The 23,673-nt window shown below is 41.8% G+C and overlaps 12 protein-coding genes across 12 annotated transcripts; 6 read left to right on the top strand and 6 right to left on the bottom strand.

Annotated features, from left to right (window-relative positions):
- Nucleotides 1–69: 69 nt before the first annotated feature.
- Nucleotides 70–570, bottom strand: BRETT_004117 (uncharacterized protein; the record flags this gene model as incomplete). The annotated part of the gene is made up of 1 exon (XM_041282613.1): nt 70–570. The coding sequence occupies one exon, from the start codon at nt 568–570 to the stop codon at nt 70–72; it is 501 nt and encodes a 166-aa protein (XP_041135389.1).
- Nucleotides 571–999: 429 nt separating this feature from the next.
- On the bottom strand, nt 1,000–1,371 carry BRETT_004116 (uncharacterized protein; the record flags this gene model as incomplete). Its single annotated transcript, XM_041282612.1, has 1 exon — nt 1,000–1,371. One exon carries the CDS (start codon nt 1,369–1,371, stop codon nt 1,000–1,002), a length of 372 nt encoding a protein of 123 aa, XP_041135388.1.
- A 294-nt stretch (nt 1,372–1,665) lies between these two features.
- On the bottom strand, nt 1,666–4,296 carry BRETT_004115 (uncharacterized protein; the record flags this gene model as incomplete). Its single annotated transcript, XM_041282611.1, has 1 exon — nt 1,666–4,296. One exon carries the CDS (start codon nt 4,294–4,296, stop codon nt 1,666–1,668), a length of 2,631 nt encoding a protein of 876 aa, XP_041135387.1.
- Nucleotides 4,297–4,692: 396 nt separating this feature from the next.
- On the top strand, nt 4,693–4,923 carry RPB10 (DNA-directed RNA Polymerase II subunit L; the record flags this gene model as incomplete). The annotated part of the gene is made up of 1 exon (XM_041282610.1): nt 4,693–4,923. One exon carries the CDS (start codon nt 4,693–4,695, stop codon nt 4,921–4,923), a length of 231 nt encoding a protein of 76 aa, XP_041135386.1.
- A 455-nt stretch (nt 4,924–5,378) lies between these two features.
- Nucleotides 5,379–5,849, top strand: BRETT_004113 (uncharacterized protein; the record flags this gene model as incomplete). Its single annotated transcript, XM_041282609.1, has 1 exon — nt 5,379–5,849. The coding sequence occupies one exon, from the start codon at nt 5,379–5,381 to the stop codon at nt 5,847–5,849; it is 471 nt and encodes a 156-aa protein (XP_041135385.1).
- Nucleotides 5,850–6,221: 372 nt separating this feature from the next.
- BRETT_004112 (uncharacterized protein) lies at nt 6,222–8,018 on the top strand (the record flags this gene model as incomplete). The annotated part of the gene is made up of 1 exon (XM_041282608.1): nt 6,222–8,018. The coding sequence occupies one exon, from the start codon at nt 6,222–6,224 to the stop codon at nt 8,016–8,018; it is 1,797 nt and encodes a 598-aa protein (XP_041135384.1).
- A 344-nt stretch (nt 8,019–8,362) lies between these two features.
- On the bottom strand, nt 8,363–9,934 carry BRETT_004111 (uncharacterized protein; the record flags this gene model as incomplete). Its single annotated transcript, XM_041282607.1, has 1 exon — nt 8,363–9,934. One exon carries the CDS (start codon nt 9,932–9,934, stop codon nt 8,363–8,365), a length of 1,572 nt encoding a protein of 523 aa, XP_041135383.1.
- Nucleotides 9,935–13,390: 3,456 nt separating this feature from the next.
- BRETT_004110 (uncharacterized protein) lies at nt 13,391–14,632 on the top strand (the record flags this gene model as incomplete). The annotated part of the gene is made up of 1 exon (XM_041282606.1): nt 13,391–14,632. One exon carries the CDS (start codon nt 13,391–13,393, stop codon nt 14,630–14,632), a length of 1,242 nt encoding a protein of 413 aa, XP_041135382.1.
- A 702-nt stretch (nt 14,633–15,334) lies between these two features.
- On the bottom strand, nt 15,335–16,924 carry BRETT_004109 (uncharacterized protein; the record flags this gene model as incomplete). The annotated part of the gene is made up of 1 exon (XM_041282605.1): nt 15,335–16,924. The coding sequence occupies one exon, from the start codon at nt 16,922–16,924 to the stop codon at nt 15,335–15,337; it is 1,590 nt and encodes a 529-aa protein (XP_041135381.1).
- A 1,712-nt stretch (nt 16,925–18,636) lies between these two features.
- BRETT_004108 (uncharacterized protein) lies at nt 18,637–20,715 on the top strand (the record flags this gene model as incomplete). Its single annotated transcript, XM_041282604.1, has 1 exon — nt 18,637–20,715. One exon carries the CDS (start codon nt 18,637–18,639, stop codon nt 20,713–20,715), a length of 2,079 nt encoding a protein of 692 aa, XP_041135380.1.
- Nucleotides 20,716–21,308: 593 nt separating this feature from the next.
- Nucleotides 21,309–21,983, top strand: BRETT_004107 (uncharacterized protein; the record flags this gene model as incomplete). The annotated part of the gene is made up of 1 exon (XM_041282603.1): nt 21,309–21,983. One exon carries the CDS (start codon nt 21,309–21,311, stop codon nt 21,981–21,983), a length of 675 nt encoding a protein of 224 aa, XP_041135379.1.
- A 358-nt stretch (nt 21,984–22,341) lies between these two features.
- On the bottom strand, nt 22,342–23,235 carry BRETT_004106 (uncharacterized protein; the record flags this gene model as incomplete). The annotated part of the gene is made up of 1 exon (XM_041282602.1): nt 22,342–23,235. The coding sequence occupies one exon, from the start codon at nt 23,233–23,235 to the stop codon at nt 22,342–22,344; it is 894 nt and encodes a 297-aa protein (XP_041135378.1).
- Between the last annotated feature and the right edge of the window lie 438 nt (nt 23,236–23,673).

Raw genomic sequence — 23,673 nt, 5'->3', positions numbered from 1 at the left:
TAATTTTGAAGGGCAGTACGGCAATATTCAATTTGCCTGATTATAACTATATTAGTATATTCAAATATATTACAAATCTATATCTAGAGTTAATGTGCCGTCTTCCTTTTCGACAACCTTCAATGATTTCAAGAAGCTCTTTTTGCTTTCAGTTAGTCTCTTTGAGAGCTTATCATCTTTTCCGTGAAGCTTCTTAAACACTTTATAAAGTGAGATCGGTTCACCCTGCATAATTATCTTTGACAGGTCAATGTGCTTTTCTTTCTTGCTTTTGCTGTCTGCCGAGCTCTTGCTCTTATCTTTCCTAGAAGATGAATCTGCTTCTTTAACCTCAACTTTCTTCGTGTCAGTCTTCTTGCTCTTTTTATTCTTCTTGTTGCCTTTATAGAATTTCTTCTCATACTTCTCCGCTTCACTTATGCAACTGGTGTGATTAATGTACTCGTTACCATAAAACGTTTTCTGACAGTCCAAGCAGGTGAAGCATGCATCTCTACACCTCCTTTGATGCTGCGAACACTTCTTCTTCGGCACAGTTTCTCCACAAGCTTCACATGAAAATGAAACCATTGCTAAATCCTCTCTATGTACTATACGGTCGAAACTTTTATTTAAATGTCCCGTGATACTGTATATCTAATTAATTAACAGTTGAATAATATTACAAACAATACTAATGCGTATCTTATCTGCCCCACGCAAGACTGAAAATTTTCAGGCCCTAAAAATTTTTTGGGGAAGCTAGCGCCTATGTCAAGGCTGTGCATTCCTATAGCTCTTTTCGGGTTACATTAGTACCCTTGGTGAAACTACAGGTCAGATACGGTTCCAGTTGATAATATGCGTGGTATTTAATGCAGCTAAATAGTGAAATAAATAGTACAAATAGGAAGGAGCCGAATGTGAAGCGAAAAGTATACAGGAGGGTCATAAGTTGGGATCGTAAATTTTAGTAGGAAGAACATGCAGTTGTAACCGAAATCAGGATACACTTCCTGATCACCACACATTCTCAGACTCTCCAGGGAGTCTTTTGACTCTCTTTGGTTCGTAATCCTTGTTTTCTTCCATAAAGCCTTGAAGTCTATAGTATTCATCGTTGATACTTCCAACCCTCCTTTTCTTTTGAGTTGCCAATTTCAACGCTTCAGTTTCATCCAATTCTTTAACTTTTTCATCATGCCTCTCGAACTTAGCTGAGAGAAGATTTGTCATAACATGAGAAGCAAAAACCAGCGAAAGCATCATAGGGATACCCATATATATGAAAGAATTCTTCTTTACTAGTCTTGTATACATTCCCATGAAAGACTTTGCTCTTTCCTGTTGCTGTTTCTTTGTTCTAAACTCTCTATTTCCAAAGGTTCCCATTTTTCCAGTGATGCTGATATGAGTAATAAGGGCTAAAATGTGTCTAGTATAAGGTTTAAGTTGATGTATAAAGCATAGGGCAAATGTCCTTGATGGAACAAATCATGCGCCCGCGATTATGCATACATGGTGGGGAATAATTAAGAAAATAAAAATGAGATAATGAAAAAAAAAAAAAAAAAAAAAAAATTTGAGTCCAAGGATTTCCGAATTTACTCCTTCTGCTACACGCACCATACCGTATTCATCTATAACAGTCTATTTGATTATCTTCCTCCATATATTAGCACATGCTTACAAAATATTCATCACCCTATCAAACAGAGCCTCAACAGGTAATCCCTCCATATTGGAGAGGACAGACTCAAGTCTGTCTGGATTTATAGGTTTGTGAACAGCCAATTCTTCAGTATCATCTCCAATTTCGCTCTTTTCCTTCTTCGATGAAGCTGAATTGGCTGCAGTGATCTCAGAAACATACTGGGCATTATTAAGCAACATAGCCATCTCGTAAGCTTTCTTTTCCTCCTTTCTGCGCTCTTCCTCTAGCAAGAAAGTGCTCGTAACAGTATTCAACACACCGACCCTTGAATTTATATCTAGAAGAATGAACCCTGAGACAACCTTTGAGTACTTGACACATGCAATGGCGCATTCATGGTCCTTTATAGAGACGGGCTTTAGAGAGGATGGATCAAATATGAAGATTCTGGATCTGATCTCCACCTTAGTATTGGATTTTGCAGATTTGTTCACATGATAGTAGTTCGCACAGAAGCATATGAGATCTCTATCCTCATCAACAGCCATCAAACTCTTACCTCCCAAAGGTGTCTCGATCCGCACAGCCAAGGGACTCATCTGGTAAGTGAGCAAGTTGAATGCTATAAGCTTCTGTTTCGTCAAGACGACTATGTAATTTCCAATAATTGTCAAACTCCGGATTCTTGAATCAGCAAGTGATGGCAGCGGCATTTCTGACACGGGTTCGAATGTGTTGATGTCCAAAAGAATTAAACTGGTTTCCTGAGCGACGGCAATGAGAGAAGAGTCTGGAGACCAGGCTAATGCAACACTGGGAGTCTGTAATTGGCCACTTCCGAGTCGGAGACGGCGCAAAGTCCAGGCAGTCTGCTGCATTTTCTTGTTTGGAACCTTCGAGTATATTTCCTTCGGGATTCTAGGCCTCCAGAGACGCACACCTCCCTTTGTATCAGCCGTTGCAAACGCCAAACCGTTGTAATATGTCCGTGGTGCCGGAATTATTGCTGCTATCTTCACATTTGGACCATGCGGATCAAGAATTTTCGTGCAAAGCTCCCAGTGGAAGCCCACATGGTTGCCAGGCTTACCATTATCTGCATTGCTTGCACCCTCCACATATTTCCAAAACTTGAGGCAGTACTTAACATCCTTGGATGACATGAGCCCATCGATTTGTGGAGCTTTCAAAGCGTCAAACGTACACATCCATGATCCATCCTTGGAAAACACAAACTGCTCGATCATCGGATCCTCAATTTCCGCTTCCTGTCTCACTTTACCTTGCTGCATTGCCTGTGCCATTGCCGCAACATACACCTGTTCGTTTTTGGTCATGTTGTACACTTGCATATAGGATCCAAAGGGAAGATATAGATCGCCACTCTCTGGTTCTACTTCAAAAGATGTTGTCACGTCATGTCTAATCTTCGTGAGAGACTCCTCGTCCACTTTATTTGCCCTCTGCAAGAACTTTTTCGCATCTCTCTGTAGTGTTTTGTGAAGATCCACCGAGAACCTCGGCCTTATTCCATTCACGTCCAATTTTGACGACAAGTCCAAGGCATTCAACACAAGAAACTCGTAGTAACGCTCAGCACCATGCTGCGTGCTTGGTGTCAACTCCAACGTTAAACCATATAGTTGCTCAACACGGCTGTCTATTGAAATATCAAATATTGGCCCGTTCAATCTCGGCAAGAACTGCTGCTTTTCTGTCTCCAACTGCCACAGAACAAGAACCTTTTCTCTTCCTCCAGAGAGTAAATAGCTTCCGTCTGGACTAAACTCAACAGCAGAGACTCCATCAACATGCCACTTGAGCAATCTTTGATTATCGTATGTCGTCTGCTCGTCACTGCCAAGATAAAGCAGTTGAATCACACCTGAGACCGTTCCTAATGCAACCAGCGGAGATTCGCCATTGGAAACCGCCAAACTACAAACTGTGGTCTTATAAGGGAACTTGTATTTGTGTGAGCTGAGCTCTAATGCATCCTGATCCCCGTCTTGTTTCACCTGTACGTACAAAAGGTTGTTTTTATTCGTCACAAAGGCTAGATTTGTTCCATCTGTGGATTTAGCAGATAAAAGCTCTCCCTCTATGGTCAACAACTCCTCCAGAGTGTTGCTGGTCGCTGAATATCTTACAATGTATCTTGTGTGGGCCGAATGCAAGTAGTTTCCCTTCTTTTCCCGTGGCTTACCACATAATAGTACAAAGACCGTCTCTAAGTTGGAAGATTCCTCCTTTGATTCATCCTCTTTGGACTCTTTTTGCTCGCAAAAATCAATCAATTTCAGTATTTGTCCATATTTGTGCTTTATTCCATCCTGTTTCTGCTCCATTGACAAAGTGTACTGCTTTACTATAGGGCCACTCTCAAGCTCGTTTTTCCAGTTGACCACCAAGATCTGATTTGGCGTGAAAAGATATAGCAACAAGGCATCTTTTGAACTGATCTTCACATCTGTCACATCAGATAGATCTCTGTCTAAATCAATGTTCCTGATGCTTTGCCTCGTATCAAGTGAATAAACTTTCAAGTGCGTTTTAAATATGGCAATTGTATATTTTCCATCCATGGATATCACATGTTTGTGGGAAAGGAGTTTTCCTCCAGAGTTGAATCCCAGCTTCCAATCCGTTTCTATTTCTGGCATTTTTAATTTCAACCAGTGGATACAGTACTATATCTATCTTCTTTGCAAGTGACCAACCAATATGGTAAACAAACCTGTTGTTCTTCGATCTCAAGCTGTGCTAAATAAAGCTTCTGATGGGTATTTTTCAGATTTGTATGCGAGGCACCAAAAAATTTTCAGATAAAATTTTCCTTGCTAGCTATTGTGTATTGTTATTTTCTTCAACAGGCTTTCCTTTAGTTTTATTTTTTTTTGGTGTGCCTAATACTGCATTAGTATTTTTCCTGAAATATTGAAACCTTTTCCATATCGTAAGTGTTGCGTTTTTTTGCGGTTTCACATCTCAGGTCACTTACCGTTTATAAATCTGGGCTGGGTTTTATAAGAGGTGTATTCCGGTATTAGCATTTCACCATGATTATTCCTGTTAGATGCTTTTCCTGCGGTAAAGTTGTGGGTGACAAATGGGAGACATATCTTCAATATCTTGATGAAGGTATGAGTGAAGGTGATGCTTTGGACAGATTGGGATTGAAAAGATACTGCTGCAGAAGAATGGTTCTTACACATGTTGATCTTATAGAGAAGTTCTTACGTTATAACCCTCTTGAAAAGAAGGATATTGATGATGAAAGATCATATTAAGACTTGGGTATGTCTTTAAAAAAGGCGTAACATGCGGCTTTTACTTTTTTATAAGGGCATTAGATTCCATCTATTGTTCTCAAGGCACCTTCACTACACAAGGTGGATTTCTTGATGGAACGGTGGTGCGTTCTTGATATGTAATATATATGTGTGTAGGAATATTTCGAAATTTCAGATAAACGGTTTAGAGATCCATGCATTCGAGTGTACGTAAAATATCGTATTGAGAAAATTGTTATAGGTGTGAGGATGCAGATGAGAAGTTAACGACATTTCTACAAATTTCGATAAACATCTGTGTCCCATTTTACACTATCTAGTTGTTAGTTCATTTCGATAAAAACATTGCTTAGCATTTACAGGTCTGTTTAAAAGGATTAGAACTGGGCATTTGCATAGGATTTATAGACAACTACCCTGTATTCATCATTTTGCACACTCATAATATAAGCATGTCCTTTAGTTCAGAAGACATTAAGGTTTATCAACAATTCCATCACTATGACTTTGATGGAAACAACGAATATAAGGAAGGCCTAGTAGCAGTTTTCCAGAAATATTTATTTATGCAAGCGGAAAAGGATCCAAGCTTAAAGAAAGAGGTGGATGCCGGAAATCTTGATACAAATAAGATAAAGCCTGAGGATAAGGATCAACTTATTGCACAAACCAAGGTGTTTTTTTTCTGTAAGCAGACAGGAAATATTCTAGATTTGGATGATTATAGACGTTGGGTTTCATCAAATCCACCGGAGCTGAATTCACCACAGTATTCTGCCAACTATGAACAGTTGGTTGATATGATTGTGAATAATAAGCCGATTCCTGGAATAAAAAAGATTCCGGATACGGTACTAGACCCTCAAACCTCGTCTAAGCATGTTTTGAAAGAAAGGAGCAAACCTTGGGAGAAAAAGGATTAAAATGGCTAGAATCTTTAATTGGTAAATACTTTTTGAATAGTGTGCATCGATATATGTCTAATTTTCAGACCTTGCGGAATAGTGCACTGTTTCGTAAAGTTGGTTCTAAATTATGGTAGTGAACCGCATACGCGAGGAAGAGTCAAAAAAAAAAAGTTTTTGAAATTTGAGATATAAACAAGTAAATAGATTAGAAACAAAGTGATATTTCCCCACTTGTCGTTTTGTCAACAAAAGTGGTATATTCGATTGAAAGTGCATCGAATTGAACCTAAAGGAGTCAGTGAATCTTTGAAGGAGTTAGATTTTATTGAAAGAAAAGTAACTGAAAACGGAGTTAGTTATGCATAACGCGTTTTTGTCGAATTTATGATGAGTGAACAAAACAGCGTGCATAACATAATAAAATTGACAAATGAGCTTTTCGACAGCTCTGATTCGCCAGTAACAGATTCAGAAAACGAGCATGAGGATGCTAATGAGAAGCTTTCACCGGTTAGGAAAGTTGGCGATCGGACTTTTGATATTGACGACTCAGATGTAAAAGAGATGAATGAAAACGTGATTCGTGAACTTTTTATTCGCAAGGTTAAAAATGGGTTGGAAGCAGATGAGCATATATTGCCAATATATGAAAATTCAAGCGAGGAGAGTGATGATCCGGATTATGTTCCAGGAGAAAGTGATGAGGATGATGATTATAATGATGATAACGAGAAAGACTTTGAGTATATCGATTCAGATGGGAGCCATAATATGACATTCGAGGCGTATCATCAGGAAAAAAACCGAATGGATAGTGATCCACGAACGGAGTCAGAAGAAATTGAGGATCAACTAAGCATCGAACCTCCAGCATCTGCGAAAAAAGCATTTCTTCTGTATTTGTTGAAATGCATGCCGCTTATTCTTGTTGTGATCTCGCTTTTTCTTATATCCAACATATCGAGTCTTCTTCCGTCGGCAACCGTTTTGAATGAGGGTTCTGGGTTTGTTCATCATAAACTATATATGCTCGATAAGCAGTTACAGGGCTTACAGGAAAGACAATTAAGTATGGAGTCTACTCTTAACAAGAGGTACGCACAAATAGAGAAGCAGATTCTGCAAGCAGCATCTGCGTCAAATTCCCCCCTTGTTTTATCTAATGAGACCATCCCTACTGCAGATATAGCATCTCTCAGGAGTAACATCAGTTCTATGAACTCAAGATTAGACACATTGAAAACAATGATTACTGACACAAAACGTCTTGCCAGCCTGCAGAAGGATACAAACATTGAACAGCAACTGGATAAGCTTGCCTCAGAGATTAAAGCCGAAGTTTTAAGAACTCTGAAGGCCGCAAAAGTTGCCGAGTCCAACATCCCAAAAAAAGTCCAGGTGAAACCTTTTAAAAAGCAGCATTTCCAAACTTACTTCGAGGCAGATGTACCAACCAATGTTATTCCTACTGCAAGGATAGTTGCACGTCTAACAACACTGCCAAGAGTTCAGAGGCTCAGGACAAACGCTGTTGATCGAATATTGCATGGATTTAGTGATTTTGCTCGTCGAAAGATATGGAAGACTTATCAGCAAAAGTCCTTGACGGGAATCCAGGACATTAACCTAATTGGTGAGCAAAATAGCCCCAATAATGCTTTAACGGAAGATCCAGACAAGTTTTGGCAAGCGTTGTCTTCGAGTATGCCGATAATGTTTACGATGTCGTTGAGAGACCCTATTTATCTATTTGAAGTTGGGATCAGCCATCCCAGATACAGGTATCTAATTCACAGTGCTCCAAGGCTTGTTGAGCTTCTTGTGGGTCCCGAGATTGTTGATGGTGCACATGTTGGTGCTTTGAGGAAGAAAGCATCACAATGCTACAATCAGGATTTTCTTTCCTCGACTTTAAGAAAGCAGTTTGTCAAGGTTGGGGAGATGGAGTACGATGTGCGGAAAAGTGACCAATACCAGAAGATAGATATACCAAAACAGCTGAAGCAGGAATTGTCACAGTGGAAAATTCGGGAGGTGATGCTTGTGGTAAGTTCTAACTGGGGTGACGAAAATATTACAGCGCTTGACACCATCCGGGTGTTTGGCACTAATAGGCAAGCTCCAGAAAGAGATGGAGCAAGTGAAGAGATACCAAACTTGGGGGAAGACACCCCAGTACTGTAAACTAGGAACAGCATAATGTATATTAAATTAATTATAACATTTAGCGGGCTTTAATGCGCTTCGAGAAGCAAGTCAGGTATGTTTAAGGTAGCGATTAAAGTGGATGTAAAGAAAAGAAGTAATGTAGTAATGTAAAACAGTAAAGTAATACAGTAAGGTAATATAGTAAAGTAACACAAGAATGTAATACAGTAAAGTAAAGCAAAGTGAAAGCAAGCACAAAGCCAGTGTGACATATTTCATTAGATGTACTCGATATCAATATCGTCATCAAAAGCAAAAAATTATTTCAGTACAAGAGAGAAAGAGGTAAAAGATAAAAAAAACTGTAAATGTAATAATTTTCAACGGCCCATGTACTTGAGCTCAATTGGCCGAGTGGCCAAGTAGGCCAATGCCGAGAAACCAGCGGCAAGCTCGAAACCAATATCGCCGGCATCAGCACCAATCTTCAGTGCCAAAACACCCTGGTACCAGGTCTGGTTCATACCGAGAACAGCACCAGCAACACCACAACAGAAGGCAAAAAGACCGGCGTATCCAGGATTGAGGCGGTCGTTTCTGTTGTAGTCATCTGGATTGTAAGCCGAGAAGCTCTTTCTAAAGACGAAATGCTCGATCATTCCCACGACAACATAGACGGCAATGTAGTAACCGATGAGGTTCATGAAGTTGTCAACGACGGACTCGAACTTGTAGTAGGCAGGGATGCAAATGGCCAAGATGAGACCGTTTCCAATCACAGTCCAGGTCACTCTTGGAACCTTGGCGAACTTCGACCACAAAGCTTGTGCACCCATGGCGATAGAGTACATGTTAGGGATGTTGTTGCAGACTGTGGATAAAGCTAGCAACACGCAGAGAAAGCGGCCAAATCCGTGTAACGAATCGTGAACCAAGATCGCGTAGATGAGGCCACCAACCGAGTAGTTGTCGTAATAATCAGCAAACACTTTGCTGGTCTTGACACCGGTAATGCATGCAGCGCCGAGAACTTCTGTAAAAATTAACGGAACAGAGACTCCGGTGAAGACACCCAAGGACAACTTCCAGGCAGAAGTGTCTGCAGGCATGTAAGTAGTGTAATCTGCGGCATACGTGGCCCAACCGGCGGAGTAGCCGAAAATAGTACCTCCGAAAGAGAGAACATTGCCGGCAAGGGTACTTCCCGAGCCCCACGTGACCCACTCGCCTGCCTCGTTCTGGATTCCCGCTTTAAAGACATCTGCCTTGGCCATCCTGGCAATAATGGCGATGAAACAGACCATATTTGGAATCCAGGACCACTTTTCGTACGTATGGATCACGTTGTAGCCAAAGAAGGAAACAATGATGGTGCAGGCAATGACAACAACGCATCCTCCCCAAGGTGGAAGAGCACCGGTATCGGAAACGATGTATAGCAACTGCGCAGAACTCATTGTGTTGACTGCAGCCCATCCAACACATGCAATACAGGCTAAAAAGCAGAACACCCTGTTGGCAACGTTTCCCACGAGAAACCTCGAGACAATCAACTGCCGGAGTCCGAATCTTGCACCGAAAACGGAGAAGAAACCGACTGGAATGGAACCAAGGATGTTGAAAAAGACAATGGTGAGCACAGAGGTGCCGAAATCAAGGTCAAACAAAGAGTATGAGAGTGCACCAAGTGCGTATGCAGCGATGACAACATTGATGGCCATCCATAGTCTGGTTGGGGCCATGATAGAGGACTGTGTCTTTTCCTTTTCTGGAACTCTCGAAATACCTCTCGTCTCTCCATTCATCATCCTCATGAGCCGGCAATATATTCTTGCGGCCCTACTCTTATCCGTTTGAATGCCCTCCGTATTAGAGTCGGTGCTCATATCCTCCGAAGTAGGTCTTGCGACCACTTTCTCGATGTCAGTGTTCTCTTTTTGTGAAGTTCTCATTGCAATCCAGCAAAAGCCCGATTCTATAAGACAGTCCTGTCTTGCAGTATGAGGATTATGAGTTCAGTGATAAAACCTTCAAAAGGAGTGAAAGAAAGACTGTGCCGATAAGAAAAAAAAAAGTTATATGATCCTTTTTTTTGATATAGTCCGTCCGTTTGGGAAATCCCAGTAAATAAATGAGATTTGAAAATAGGAGCGAAAAGCTGAGTCAGATACTCAAACTCACAGAGTCCGCGGTATAATTGGATAGAAGATACAGGGTAGAAAGCCAAACAAGAGAAGACGAAAAAACGAAGGCAAGAAAAGCATAAGTAGAAAAAGGACTGTACTCCCTGTTTTTAGAAAGCAGGATCCTGCCCTCTATTTATAGGTTTTGCCATTAGGGGGAGAGGATTGTCCACAAACAGAAACAAACATCATGGCAAGTCGGAAATGGACAAACACAATGGAGGAAAATTTTTTTGAGTCAGGAAGTGCCTGGTGCTTTCTCCCTCATTAGTGCAGACCGAGAACATTTCGCTTTTCCGTTTTCACATTTTCTTTTTTCTAAAAAAAATAATAGACATGATAATTCCAGGACTACGGGTCAACAGTAAATGCTCTCTTGTTTCTTAACTGTTGTATTAATCCATAGTTTTTATCTGCATCTAAATGTCAGCATAGCCAGAATTGAGTAAGGATAAAAGGTGGAAAAAAAAGCATATTGCACAGGGATTATTGATACGGGATTAGCATTCGGAGAGTAATGACCCTGCTCAGATAAGAATTTACAGCCGGAAAATGTCGCATTTCCGTCCTCATATATCATAAAACTACATGATCATAAATATTTGGATGGCAAATGCAATTGGAACGAGCAGGGATTTATCAATAAAAAAAGTGGGTCGAATATTAAAGGATTGGTGATTCTAGATTAAGCGCGGAACTTTTTAAAAAAAATATATGTGTTCGACTTTTCTTCTCTCCCGGTTCCTCTATTTTTTTGTCGGTGTTTTCTTAGTTTATTTTTCTTTATTTCCATATTTTTTGTTTTACTCTATTTTCCTTTCCTAATTAGCCAGCTCACTTGGTACTGCCATTGTTCTCCCTATCCCTCCCTCGTACGACCAATTAATGCATCCGGCTATTAATATTGCTTGGTTTGTTATATCAACGTTGAAACTAGGTGATATTGTTTTTGCCATATAGCATTCATTCCTATGGATTCTGCATGATCTAAAATGTCCACTTAAGAGCACATTTTTTATATTATTTGATAATGGTATTCTTAATTTTGTTACATATTCATAACATCTACTATTAGCAAAGCCCCTGTTTCTAGTATTCGGTGTATAATTGTACTTACATACTTCATTCCACTTTTCCTTCATCCCTTTTATCTTATATTCTTTACTATTAACGTATTGATATCATAAGCCTTGTTGCCTGCCACAGCCTGTTTATAAGAATAAATAAAATAAAGTTGCCTTTTACATAGTTATTAGCCTTACAACACTTGGTTCAGTGTACTTTGCCGGATCACTAAAATGCAATCCTCACTTATTTTGCGGATCACGTGACCAAGCATGTTAGACGCTGAGTCATGTTTCACACCCAGTTGGCATTTTTGAACTATGAAACTGTCAGCGGGGAGCTGATATCAAAAATAAAGAATAGGCAAAATGATCGAATACATGATTATAATATAAAATCACGATGAAGTGGATCGTAAAGATATTCCCATATCGAATGAACTTATAGGGTCACTTTTTTTTTTCGTAGTTCTCCGATCTTTTTCGTGGGACATTTTGCTTTTCTGCTCATTTAAAATCGTCGTGTTAATTTCGCGAGATTAGGCAGACGACAAAATTCATTGTTTAGAGGTTGACAATTGGTGAATTTCGCTGATTTTTACTCGTCTGTCAAGCTGTAGTTACAAAATGGATGCAATCCGAAAGTTAATTATCACTGTGCTTTCACAACAAGAAAAAGCCCTGATTATTCAAGAAATTTTTTTTTTTTCGTATTTGTATGCGCATTGTAGAAACTCTGGCGGCTAAACAATAAGTGGCAATTAAGGTTTTATGAAAACAGTCTGATCCCCTGTTTGCGTTTAAAATATGGACTTCATATAGCTTAGTTGTGTTTATATGGTCTAGAAAAAAAGGCAAAAAAAGTATCCATGCCTAAGTGTTTGTTTGCATAGAATATCGTCATATCGTTATTAGGTGCAGGATATTCTTGAGGACTCTCTCTAGGTTTGCCCTCTCTAGTTTTCCAAAATAGGGAACTCCTGTTTTTCAAGAAAAATTTTTCTTAGTATTTTGGTTTTTGGTATTTTTCTTGAGGATGGAAATAATTGAGCATGTTGTAGGGATGTCTTATCTTCTAATTTTTTTTACAAGATTACATACCTATTCATAATTGATCGAAGTTCCTTTTCGGTACTGTATCTCTGAACGGAAAAAAAGTATTTGCTTCTGTGGTTTAAAGAATCCTTGTTCTCATTATTTTTCTTTAGTATTTTTCAATCTTGGGAGGATTTGCCAATAAATATGATTTTAGTCATTATTCTTGAAAAAATGCATTTGATATATGATACGATCATCAGCGTTAAGTACTTCCTTAGCGCCGATATCCTGTCATACTTATTTGACCCAAATGAAAAGATATGTTCGGCATAATCACTTTTTAGGTCCTCTGGTAAGCAGCTTTTTTTTTTTTTTTTTGGTAGGCGCTCATGACTCGCTATCATATCTCACATGGATTTCCGATCTCGTGACTTTTTTGGAGTTACCCGAATGGTGCTATCTTTCAGTATCAAAGTTATTTGTATTTTTGGTGTATCATTCTTTTTCGAATGTGTTGCTACTGAGTTTAACGTTACGGTGCTTGGTGGAGAACTTGTTTGGTGGGAAATCCAACCATATAACTTTTTATCCGGATGTCCAGTTTTGGACATGCATGTGTAGAGTACAGTTTCAGTAAGCACGCAAGAATATGAATGAGAAATAATTAGGCCGCAATCTCCCCAACATTCTGATTGGATATTTACAAAATGTCAGATAAATCGTAGCCACCTTAAAATATCAGGCGGAGATACAGGAAACAATATAACTTTTGCAGATGGAAAGCGGGCATTAGTGGACAAAAAATATGTATAAATGAAAAAGTGAACGAGCCGCCTTACATTGGCTTTTTAGCCAACGCTGTAGGAGTTTGAGTCAAAAAAAAAAATAAAAATAAAAAAGGTAAACTGAAATAAAACAAAAAAAACTTTTTTGTACTCCGAAAGTTTGGCAAAATAAAGAAAAAATATATAAGGAAGAAAGCCCGCTATTCTGGCACAAGGATTATGATTGCTAGATGACTGTTAAGCGTAAGTAATAAAAATTGGACAGCACATAAAGAAAAAGCATACAAGCAAATACGATTTTTTTTTTTCGAAAATACTATAGGGAGCCCTTACCAGAAATGAGTCCAGAGGAACCTGTTATTAAGTCCTTTTTGGACACAGATCTCTATAAGCTTACGATGCAATCTGCGATTCACAACTGTTTTCCAGATGCAGAGGTGTCGTTTGACTACCACAATCGAACCCCAGAGAAAAAACTCACAGTTGAGGCTATAGATTGGTTGAAGAAGCAAATAAAACTTTTGGGTGACTTGAGATTTGCCGAGGACGAGATTGAGTTTCTCAAACAGGAAGTGCCATTTCTTCCCCAGCAGTACTTCAAGTGGTTGGAGACATTCAAATTGCACCCGGACAAGGAGGTTATAATTGATGATGACCCGGACCACTTCGATCTCCGGGTCAAAGGTGCGTGGGATCAGGTGACACTCTACGAAATCCCGTTGTTGGCACTAGTATCGGAGGCATACTTCAGGTTTATCGTCAACAAGTGGACAAATGAGGGTCAGTTTGAAAAGGCCAAGGGCAAGTCGATCAGGCTTTGCAACAACAGCTGTGCATTTAGCGAGTTCGGAACAAGGAGGAGAAGGTCGTTTGAAACGCAAAAAATCATGATGGAGGGACTTATGGCCGGAGCAAAGGAATCGAACAAGCCAGGCATGTTTTTGGGAACGTCCAATGTTTACTTTGCGAAAATCTACAAGTTGAAGCCAATGGGCACGATTGCCCACGAGTGGATGATGGGAATTGCAGCCATCACCCAGGATTATAACAATGCCAACAAGAGGGCAATGGACTGCTGGCTTGAGACAGTTGGAAATACACATGCGGGTTTGGCCCTCACGGACACTTTTGGCACGGATGTCTTTCTCAGATCATTCTATCCGCCTTACTCTGATTACTATGCGGGAGTTCGTCAGGATTCCGGCGACCCGCTCAAGTTTATAGAGAAAATCGGGCATCACTACATTGATATTTTGAAGCTTCCGAAATTCTCGAAGTCGATCTGCTTCAGCGACTCGTTGAACGTCGATCGGTGCATACAGTACAAGGCGCGGGCGGACGAAGTTGGAATGAACTGCTCGTTTGGTATTGGAACAAACCTAACGAACGATTTTGCCGATTCGACGCCGATGAATATTGTGATGAAAATTGATAGTGCGAATGGCCATCCGGCAGTGAAGATTAGTGATAATCTTGGCAAGAATACGGGAGATCCGGCGGAGGTGAGACGGGTGAAGAAGGTTTTGGGATATGAGGAAAAGTATTGGGCTGGAGGAGATGAGGAGCACAGATGGGGTTGAAGGATGTAAAATAGGACTGAAGAGTAGGAGGTGTCGAAATATGTAAATTAGCTTTGATGATTTCCCGTAATACAAGCTATTGGTGATCCGGGCTGGTTGTGGTGCTGTAGGGAGGAAGAGTGAAGTTGGTTGTAAGAGCTACTGCGGATATTAAAGTGGTTATTAATACGAATAGACATACTACAGATAGTAGCAAGCTTTGTTTTGCAGTCTAAGTAAAAGGTGTGGTCTAATATTTGGCAGTAATCAGTAGAATAGAAGTAAGCAGTGGAATGGTAATCTTACATTGGTCGGCCAATATATACTTTACGAGAATACAGTTAACAGAGAAATATCATATTTAAGATATGAATGTTTAACAAGAATATCAGATTTAACAGGGAAATCCCAAATTTCACAGAAATATCATATTCATCAAAGAAATACTTATCATAGAAATACTATCACAGAAGTATTTACACAAATACTACCACAGAAGTATTCACACAAATACTTATCATAGCAATGATTATCACACAAATACACCACAGAATACAGAATAAACTACAGTGGATAACATTCACAGTCTATTTCAGTGAAAGAATAGTAAGAGTAAGAAAGATGAGACAGCATGCGGCGGCACTGATACCACCGACGCATAAGAAAAGGAGAAAGAACAAGAAAAAGTGCAGGGCTGCATATTATTAATGGTGGGCAGGGGCGTCAGCAGCAGGCGAAGAACTTGGAGCAGAAGCCCCTGGAGGAGTCGGCGGACAGGTTGTCGGGCTTCTGGTGCTGCGACGTGCACACGGGGTCGCCCGTGGTCTGCGGCTGCCCCTGGAGCTGGTCCTGCTGCTGTGGCTGCCTCTGCTGGTACCGGGCAGCGGGTCTGTTGCCGTCAGGCAGGTTAGGGAGGGGCCTGTTGCCGTCTGCCTGGGCGGCGGCGGTGTGGTGGTGGTACTGGCCGGCCGGCTGGTGGAACTGGGCCTGCTGGAGGTTCTGCTGATGGCTCTGCTGCTGCTGCTGCTGCTGCTGCTGGGCCAAGGCCTGGTGCGAGTGGTGCCTCTGGTAATACTGCTGGCTGGTCCGGGCACGCCTCTGGTGGTGGTGGGGCGGGTTCGGGTGGCCGTAGCCGTGGAGATTGGGCTTCTTGTTGATGGAGGAGTCCCAGCCCCGGCCGCCGTTCAAGTCCATCCAGTCGTAGTGGCCATCCGCGGTGGCCCCGATGTCATCCAGCACAGAGGAGATGAGGTTGCGGTAACCGTCGTAGTCTGGCTCTTCCTCGAACTGGAGGTTGCGAACCCGGCGGAGATACTCGCCAAACTGTGGAGGGAGACCCTGGCAGAGGTCGGAGATGGGCGTGGATCTCTTTTTCTCGCCGATCTTCTCGTACTTCTGCTTGTTGGTGGGTGCCTTCAGGCCCTGCCAGGGGAGGTGGCCGCGGAGAAAGTAGAAGAACACGTGGCCCAGGGCCTCCATGTCGTCGCGGCGTGACTGCTCGCGTCCCAGGTGCGTGTTGACGGACATGTACCGGGCGGTGCCGCTCAAGGACTTCTTTTCCCGGTAGGGGATATGCTTCTTGGTCCGGGCGTCCCGGTACCGCTTGGCCATGCCGAAATCCACCATGTGCACCTTGTTCTCGTCGGGCATGCCCCGGCGGCCGATCAAGAAGTTGTCCGGCTTGATGTCCCGGTATATGAGATCGTGCTCGTGCACCCGCTGGATCAACGTGATCATCTGCACCGAAACCTGCACCACCGTCTTCACCGAGAACTTCCGGCCGCACCAGTCGAAGAGGTCCTCCAGCGACGGGCCGAGCAAGTCGATCACGAGGATGTTGTGCAACCCCTCCTGCCCGAAGTAGTAGGCCGTCGGAATGCCCTTGATTCCGATGAGATGCATGTATGTTCTGTACTCGTCCCGGAGCTGCGGTGCCTCTGTCTTGCGTGGCTCGAACTTGATCGCCACCGGGATCCCGTTGATGAGGTTTGTGCCCTCGAAGATCACTCCAAACGACCCTTCACCGATCTTTTTCCCGATCTTGTAGTGGAGCCCCACCACCTGACCCCCGTTGTTCGACCCGTTCGACGACGAATATCCACCGTTCGAACCCTGCTGCACCCCGTTTGTGCCCTTCGACGCCTTCTGCGCCTGCTTCTGCTCCTGGTGCTGCATCTGCTGCATGCGTTCTCTCGATTGTGGCTGTGAAACCTGCTGCTGCTGCACCTGCTGGTACTGCTGGTTGCCTGTTTGGTTAATCACTGCTGCTGCTGCTGCTGTTGCCTGAGGTTGTACGTTTGCACTCCTTGACATAACTTCCACTTTTGCTGGTAGTTGGTGTCAATAATGAGTAATCAGTAGTCTGTATTGGCTGTATTGGCTTTATTGGTTTTATTAGCTTTGCTGGTTTTATTAGCTTTGCTGGCTTTATTAGCTTTGCTGGTTTTATTCGTTTATTCGCTTGCTTTTCACTGCTCTTTCCTTTCTATACCATATATCTATACTCCGTTTCCTGTTCTTCACTTTTCTCAACAAGAACAAATATTATATCCCCGATTCAAAGCAAGTCTCTCGGCGCTTAATGTTGGATCTGCCCAAGTCACAAATTATTCAATACGCAACTTCCTGCACAAGTTCTCCGCTGTCTGATCGTTCCAATCTGTGTCAAAACAGTGCGATCGTTGCAGATGTGTAAAAACTCAAGAATATCCTCCTTAACCGCTGTGCTTCACAGAGGGCCTAAAATGCGATGCAATAATTTAAAATAAATAAATAGATGAAATCCAAGAAAATCTCAAGAAAATCAAAAAATACCTACCAGCGAAATGTGACCCGGCTCAATCTTCGCAAGTCGAAGAAAAATCTTAAAGCGCTCGAAATTATATATTCTGCCAATTCAAATACAGCCGGCAGAATTCCGTGCTAAAAAATAAATAAATAAATAAATCAACAACTACAATAATAGCGTTGATTTTCGAAGCAACGCAAATTTGCAATAATCGGCAAGACCCAGCCAACTTGGTGCAGTGCTACCCAGATACACTTCACCATGCTTTTTCCTGCTCCTACCTGTATTGCCTACCTGTATTAGCATAAGTACATGCTACACTATGTAACTTGTTTAATCTACTGAATGGCCCACATTCTGACGGAAATGGGCTGTGTAGTTCTATTATCAAACTGGTACACCAAGTAAATTTGATCAGGTTGGAATGAAAAAAATGGAATTGGAACCGAGCAGTACACGCAGAAAATGAAAAAAAAAAAAAAAAAGTGCCTTCTGTATTGATTTCTTTGTTCTTTCGAATCTGCAGTGGATACCGAACCCCGTTTGCTTTAATCGGCAACGTAGCAACCACCGTGTGCTTTAACCGGCAATCCACTACTACTCTTCGCTCTAACCCCTTCTCGCATTCTTCTATTTTTTCCCCTCCTATACATGGTTCCGTATTGGCTTTTTTTTCTCCACCTTCCGTTTAATCGCACTATACGATGATAACAAAGCTGTCAAATTCTTCCCCTAAACTCTGTAAATAAGGTCGTTTACCCTCCTCGGTATACTTCGCATTCTGCTTACAGTGTGGTGCCAAAATATGCAAGCATGTAGTTTTTTTCTGCTTTAATCATCCCCGCTCAAATATCTCCCCTTAGTGTTTAAAATCTATAGACACTCTTTATTAGGCATAACCTTAATTTAAGTATTCCCGGCTTCTTCTGTGGCATTCTGTGCGTGCATTTTCTTAGATGTATCTCCGGGTCTCGCTGTGCATGCTTCTTTCGGTATTTCATTATTTGCTGCTGCGATTCGCGGATGTTCACTGTCCCGTAGCGGTGTCTGGATGTAGTTCCAAAGCGGCAAGGCCTGACTCCTGAAGAAGTTGATAAGCAATAAACAATGCAAATGAGCTGTTAGGTTCCAGATTTCAACCACCTACTTGGGCTCCATATCGGTCATTTCCTGCTTTTCCGGTTTGAGCTAAGCTGTGTTTATTTTGGCAGCCCATTTTTCCTAACTTCAGTTCAAGATGGGGTCAAAAGCTCACAAAAAGAGAAGAAGGATCAGTTCGAGAGCTTGCGTGAATTGCCGGGCCAAGAAGATAAAATGTGATTGCGAAAAACGATTTCCGTGCACTCACTGCAAGAACAACTCGAAGCAGTGCATTCTTGTTGAGGATAAGCGAGCGTACAGACAGACTTCAGATTATATACAGTCTTTGGAAAAGCGTGTGAAAGATTATGAGGATGAGATTGCAAGACTCAAGCAGTCGGGCGATCCCAAACACGATTCAGTGGTAAACCAGAGGCGTAAATTACGAAATGGTGGCAAGAAATCCGGTGGGAAAAGCAGCATTGCAGGAGATTTGACGCCAGAATCTTCCAATGATAACAGTTTAACGAGTGATAGTGTGAACGAGCCGGAAGTTCTGCCTATAACAGAGCACCGGATTGTGACCGAGAATTCTTACAAGTACCCATGGCCAAGAGCGTTTGGCAGTAAGTTCAACACGGAGCCTGTTTCCGTTTACGGCCCAACAAGTGTGTTTGACTGTATTCCGGTAAAGTTCAACAGGGCAGATTCGAATGGAGAAGACAAGGCACTGGAACTTGGCCAGCTGAACAAGGATGTGCGGATTATCACGTGCATCAAACTCTTTTTCAACTGGTTATATCCGGATTTGCACATGTTTATTCACCGAGAAGCGTTTCTTTTGGACTTCTTCCATCCGAAAGAGGACGACATGTGTTCTTCATACTGCTCAAAGGAGCTCGTATACGCCGTGGCTGCAATTGGTGCATCCGTTTCGGCAAACGGGGAGATATCAGGCCAGTCGTACAACTTTTATAGAATGGCACTTTCAGGTTTGCTGGTTGACTTCGAGCATCCGTCTATCCCAGCAATGCAGGCGTTTGATCTTTTGGGTCTCTACGATATTTATAACGGTAGAAATAACTCGGGGTGGATTTTAACTGGGATGGGTCTTCGAATGGGGTTTAATCTAGGGTATCAGCTCAACCCGAAAAGCTGGAAAGTGTCCGGCACTAAAAATAATGTGAGCGACCTCACTATCAGCATCAGAAGCAGGATCTTCTGGGGCTCCTTTGTGCTGGATCATTTTGTTTCGTTGCTTTTGGGAAGACCTGCCTTATTACAGATAAGTGATACTACAATCCAAGAATCAGAAGCCACCCCTGACATCGACTGGATAGACGAGTACACGTTTCCAGGATACTCCAAGGTGATCGACATCTCTACACCCCTCCGAAGCATCGTGCGTCTTTTGGTCTTGGCCGACGATGTTCTTCACAAGATTTTTTTCACCGTTGGCCAAAGAGTCAATCTTTTGCAAGAAAGCAACGATAAAATTGCCGGCTGGCGTGATAGTCTACCCGATTCACTTGTATGGGACTCTGTATCTCTCCGAACGAGGGCCACTGACCCAACTAGGATGCTGCACATCTACTATTACTACATTGTGCAATTGTGCCTCAATAGGCCGTTTGTCAAAGTGGACAACACCTGCTCATCTGAAGTGTGCGATAATGCAATTGCAGACTTGTATGTTGCCATAAAAGCATTCACTGGCACCCATGGGTATCATAAATGCTCCGTCGTGATCATATATGCTTGTATCATCTCGGTATCTGTCATCCTACTTTCTGCGTCGAAGAAGAGTGATGAAAACAGCAACGATGAAAGCAGCATGCTTCTTCTCTGCCTTTCAGATGCACAGAAGGAGCATTTTTTCACCTTCATGGACACACTTCATCGTCTTTCCAAAACGTGGAATCTCAGCCTGAAATCTTACGAAATGATCTCTCACAAGCTATCAAAGGACTACGGACTGAATTTCGACCAGCAGTACAAGATTTACCAGCATGAAAGCAGAAATAGCAGCTCTTCGTCCAGTCTTGCCACGCCTGAAAGTGGTGAAGTAAACCATAATGGTGTTTTTACTGATTATCAGGATTCTACAAGTATAGATTACACTGAGCTTCTATACAATAGCTTTGGTGGTCCTCCTTTGCTCATGAACCCTGGCATTGCATCTACTGACTGGGAGTCGCTCTTTCCTGATCTTTTTGGCCCGGATGAGTTCGGTTGAGTTGACATCGTAAACTGTTCTCTTTTTAAGTATTTAATGTGAGTAATCTTCGTATTTTACTTTTTTTTTTTTCTTTTTCTTCCTCTGCACGTGACCTACCCGCGCCAGAATTTTTCACCCGCGATCTTATTGTTGTTTGCTGTATGGCAGCTTATGTCATCGAATACATTGTCTATTGAATTTCAGCAGGAGCGATGACAGTATTAGCGCCATAACATGCAAATACAGTGATGCCGGGTCAGGCGTTATTTCAGACCGGATCTCAGAAGGGGTATATATAGCGAATAATTTGGATGTCGAGGGTGATATGCAAAGGTCTCTGATTCGCTAATACTCCTTAGTGTGTATTATCTTGATACATATTTCTTTGCTACAACTTCGAAAGCAGTAAAACTAAAAAAAAAAGCTTTCTTCAACTGTTGAGTGACACTCTACACACATTAACCGATACTCCCGTCAATTGCAATCTGGAAATTGCTAAAAACAACATACTTGTTCCGGGCAGGATTCTGAACAAACTCCGTTTGGGAGCATTTCAAAGAAATACTAGATTTGGAAATTGTCACCGCAGAGTGCACACAAAATACTTAGGAATGACTTCGGAAACAAACAAGCCGTTCACATTGAGCAAGAGCTCGACAATTGAGGATTTTGAAGCTGCAAATAAGGCAAGTACAGACCAGTTGAAGGTTTCGAAGCCGGAAATTCTCGAGATATCGGGAAAAGGTCAGTCTCCACACACTTTGTGGATTGGCTGCTCTGATTCCAGGGTTAATGAGTGTACGGTACTTGGATGTGTGCCTGGAGAAATCTTCACAGTCAGAAATATTGGAAATGTGGTCACAACTGGCGATTTGGCATGTATAAGTGCGATCCAGTTCGCCATTGAGTCTCTAAAGGTGAAAAGAGTGGTGGTTTGTGGACATACGGACTGCGGAGGAATGTGGGGTGCACTTTCCAGCAATAAGGCTAACGGACCTCTTGACAATTGGCTTCTTCCAGTTAGGAATGTTCGACTTGAGCATTTGGATGAGCTTGATGCTATTACTGATGGCCCACAAAAAAACGCAAAGCTGTCTGAACTTAATGTTTTGCACTCTGTTGAGGTGGTGAGGAGACACCCAAGCTTCGTCAAAGCTCATAGGGAGAGTGGTGTAGAGGTGTATGGGCTCCTCTACGATGTCAAGACTGGATACTTGAAGCAGGTATCAAGTGCAGGAGAAGCAGCCAGAAAGATTGAGGAGGTTTTCGATCTTGGTGGTAAGTAGGACTATTATTATGTACTGTTATTGCGCACTTATATTATTAATACTACTACTATTGCATACTACTCCGATTACATACTATTATTATTGCGTACTACTATTATTACATACTCCTCATATTGCCTACTAATATTAATACTACTATTATTGCATACTATTCTTATTACATACTACTATTATTGCCTACTATTCTTATTACATACTACTATTATTGCCTACTAATGTTATTGTATACTATTATTAATACTCCTATTATTGCATACTACTATATTACGTACTACTGTTATTGTATACCCAACTATTCCACCATTAGTTATTGCTATTATTATACACGTCTATATTATAGAAATGCCACTCTTCATCAATTCTCGGTGACCTCGTACACAAAGGTCTGCTTCTCTACACCAAATACACGAGCGAGAAGCAAATCTTTATTAAAACGCTCTTTCTCCTCCAGCTTGAATCCAAGACCCTCAGCTATTTCCCTCTCGTAGTTCTCAAAACTGTAAATATCAAACAAGCACCTCACATTCTTGTAGCCCTCCACCTTGTGCAAGTCTCTGATGACGTAAGTAAGAAGATCTTCCAACACTCCGGCAGATATGTACACTCTTCTTATTCCAAGTGCCGTAATCTTGTATGTAAGGGTGTCCTCCGTCTTGTCCTCCTGCTGTTTCTTCACTATAAACCCGATTGGTGTCTGCCTGTACACAACATTGACCGAATTCTGCTTCATCTGCTCCACCTGCTTTTTTTCCTCCTTCGACAGCTTACTTTTGTCTGTGAGGCTGGCATACTCTCCCATGTCAATTCCAAAATACTCCTGCTGGTGGTCCGGCACAGCCTGACTCTGCTCCTTCCAGTATCTGGTACTTCTGTTGAGAATAGCCCACTCAATACCAACGAAAAGACCAATCATAGCAAGCGATTCGACTATATCAGACCTGAATTGTGGACTCTTTGCCAAGATTTCCATGCCTTGAAGAAATCCATCTTTGAAGTTGAAGCTGGAGAAATAATCCTGGAGCCTCAACCGGTATACAACACCAAGCCATGCAATTAGCAAGGTTAATGTGAGGGGAGACGAAAAGAGTCGTTTATTTAGAAGAGCCTTTCTGCTTAGTAGATAATCCATTTGCAAGTTGACCACCGCTTCCGAATAGCTTGGATCGATAAATTTAATATCGAGTTTCGGCACTTCTTCCACTGGCAATGGCTCCCTGAGCCGGGCGTCTATTTGTCCTCTAGTTGGCATTGTTGATACAGTGTATGTATTGTATTATTTTTCAGCTCACCTTGAACAGTAGTCCTTTTTTTTGCTCTTTTTGTTGAGTCACTAGTATCCAAAGTGTCTGTATCTGTCTGTACTTATCGGTGTGGACTTTGCTTTGCTTTTATATTGCATGCATTTTCGCTATTTCCATCAGCAATCTAATCTGATTGACAATGGACGTTCTTTGCTCATCTGTGACGCACGCACTAATCGGTAATACCCTGTATCCTGCTTCTTTTTTTTTTTTTTTTTTTCGCACTTTCGCCAATTTTCATCGTTTTTCATCGCTCTTTTTTTGAGTAATTACCCACGTGACAGTTAAGCTAATATTGACAGACAATACATTTCACCAAATTACTATCGCCACTTGCTCATGGAATCATGCAGAAACTTCCGTAAGTAGTCCTGTGCTTTGATTTA

The sequence above is a fragment of the Brettanomyces bruxellensis genome, chromosome 5 (genome assembly GCF_011074885.1).
Source record: "Brettanomyces bruxellensis chromosome 5, complete sequence".
NCBI classification, from domain to species: domain Eukaryota; kingdom Fungi; phylum Ascomycota; class Pichiomycetes; order Pichiales; family Pichiaceae; genus Brettanomyces; species Brettanomyces bruxellensis.
The sequence above is the reverse complement of the archived record's forward strand: the minus strand, read 5'-3'. Positions and strand labels throughout refer to the sequence as shown.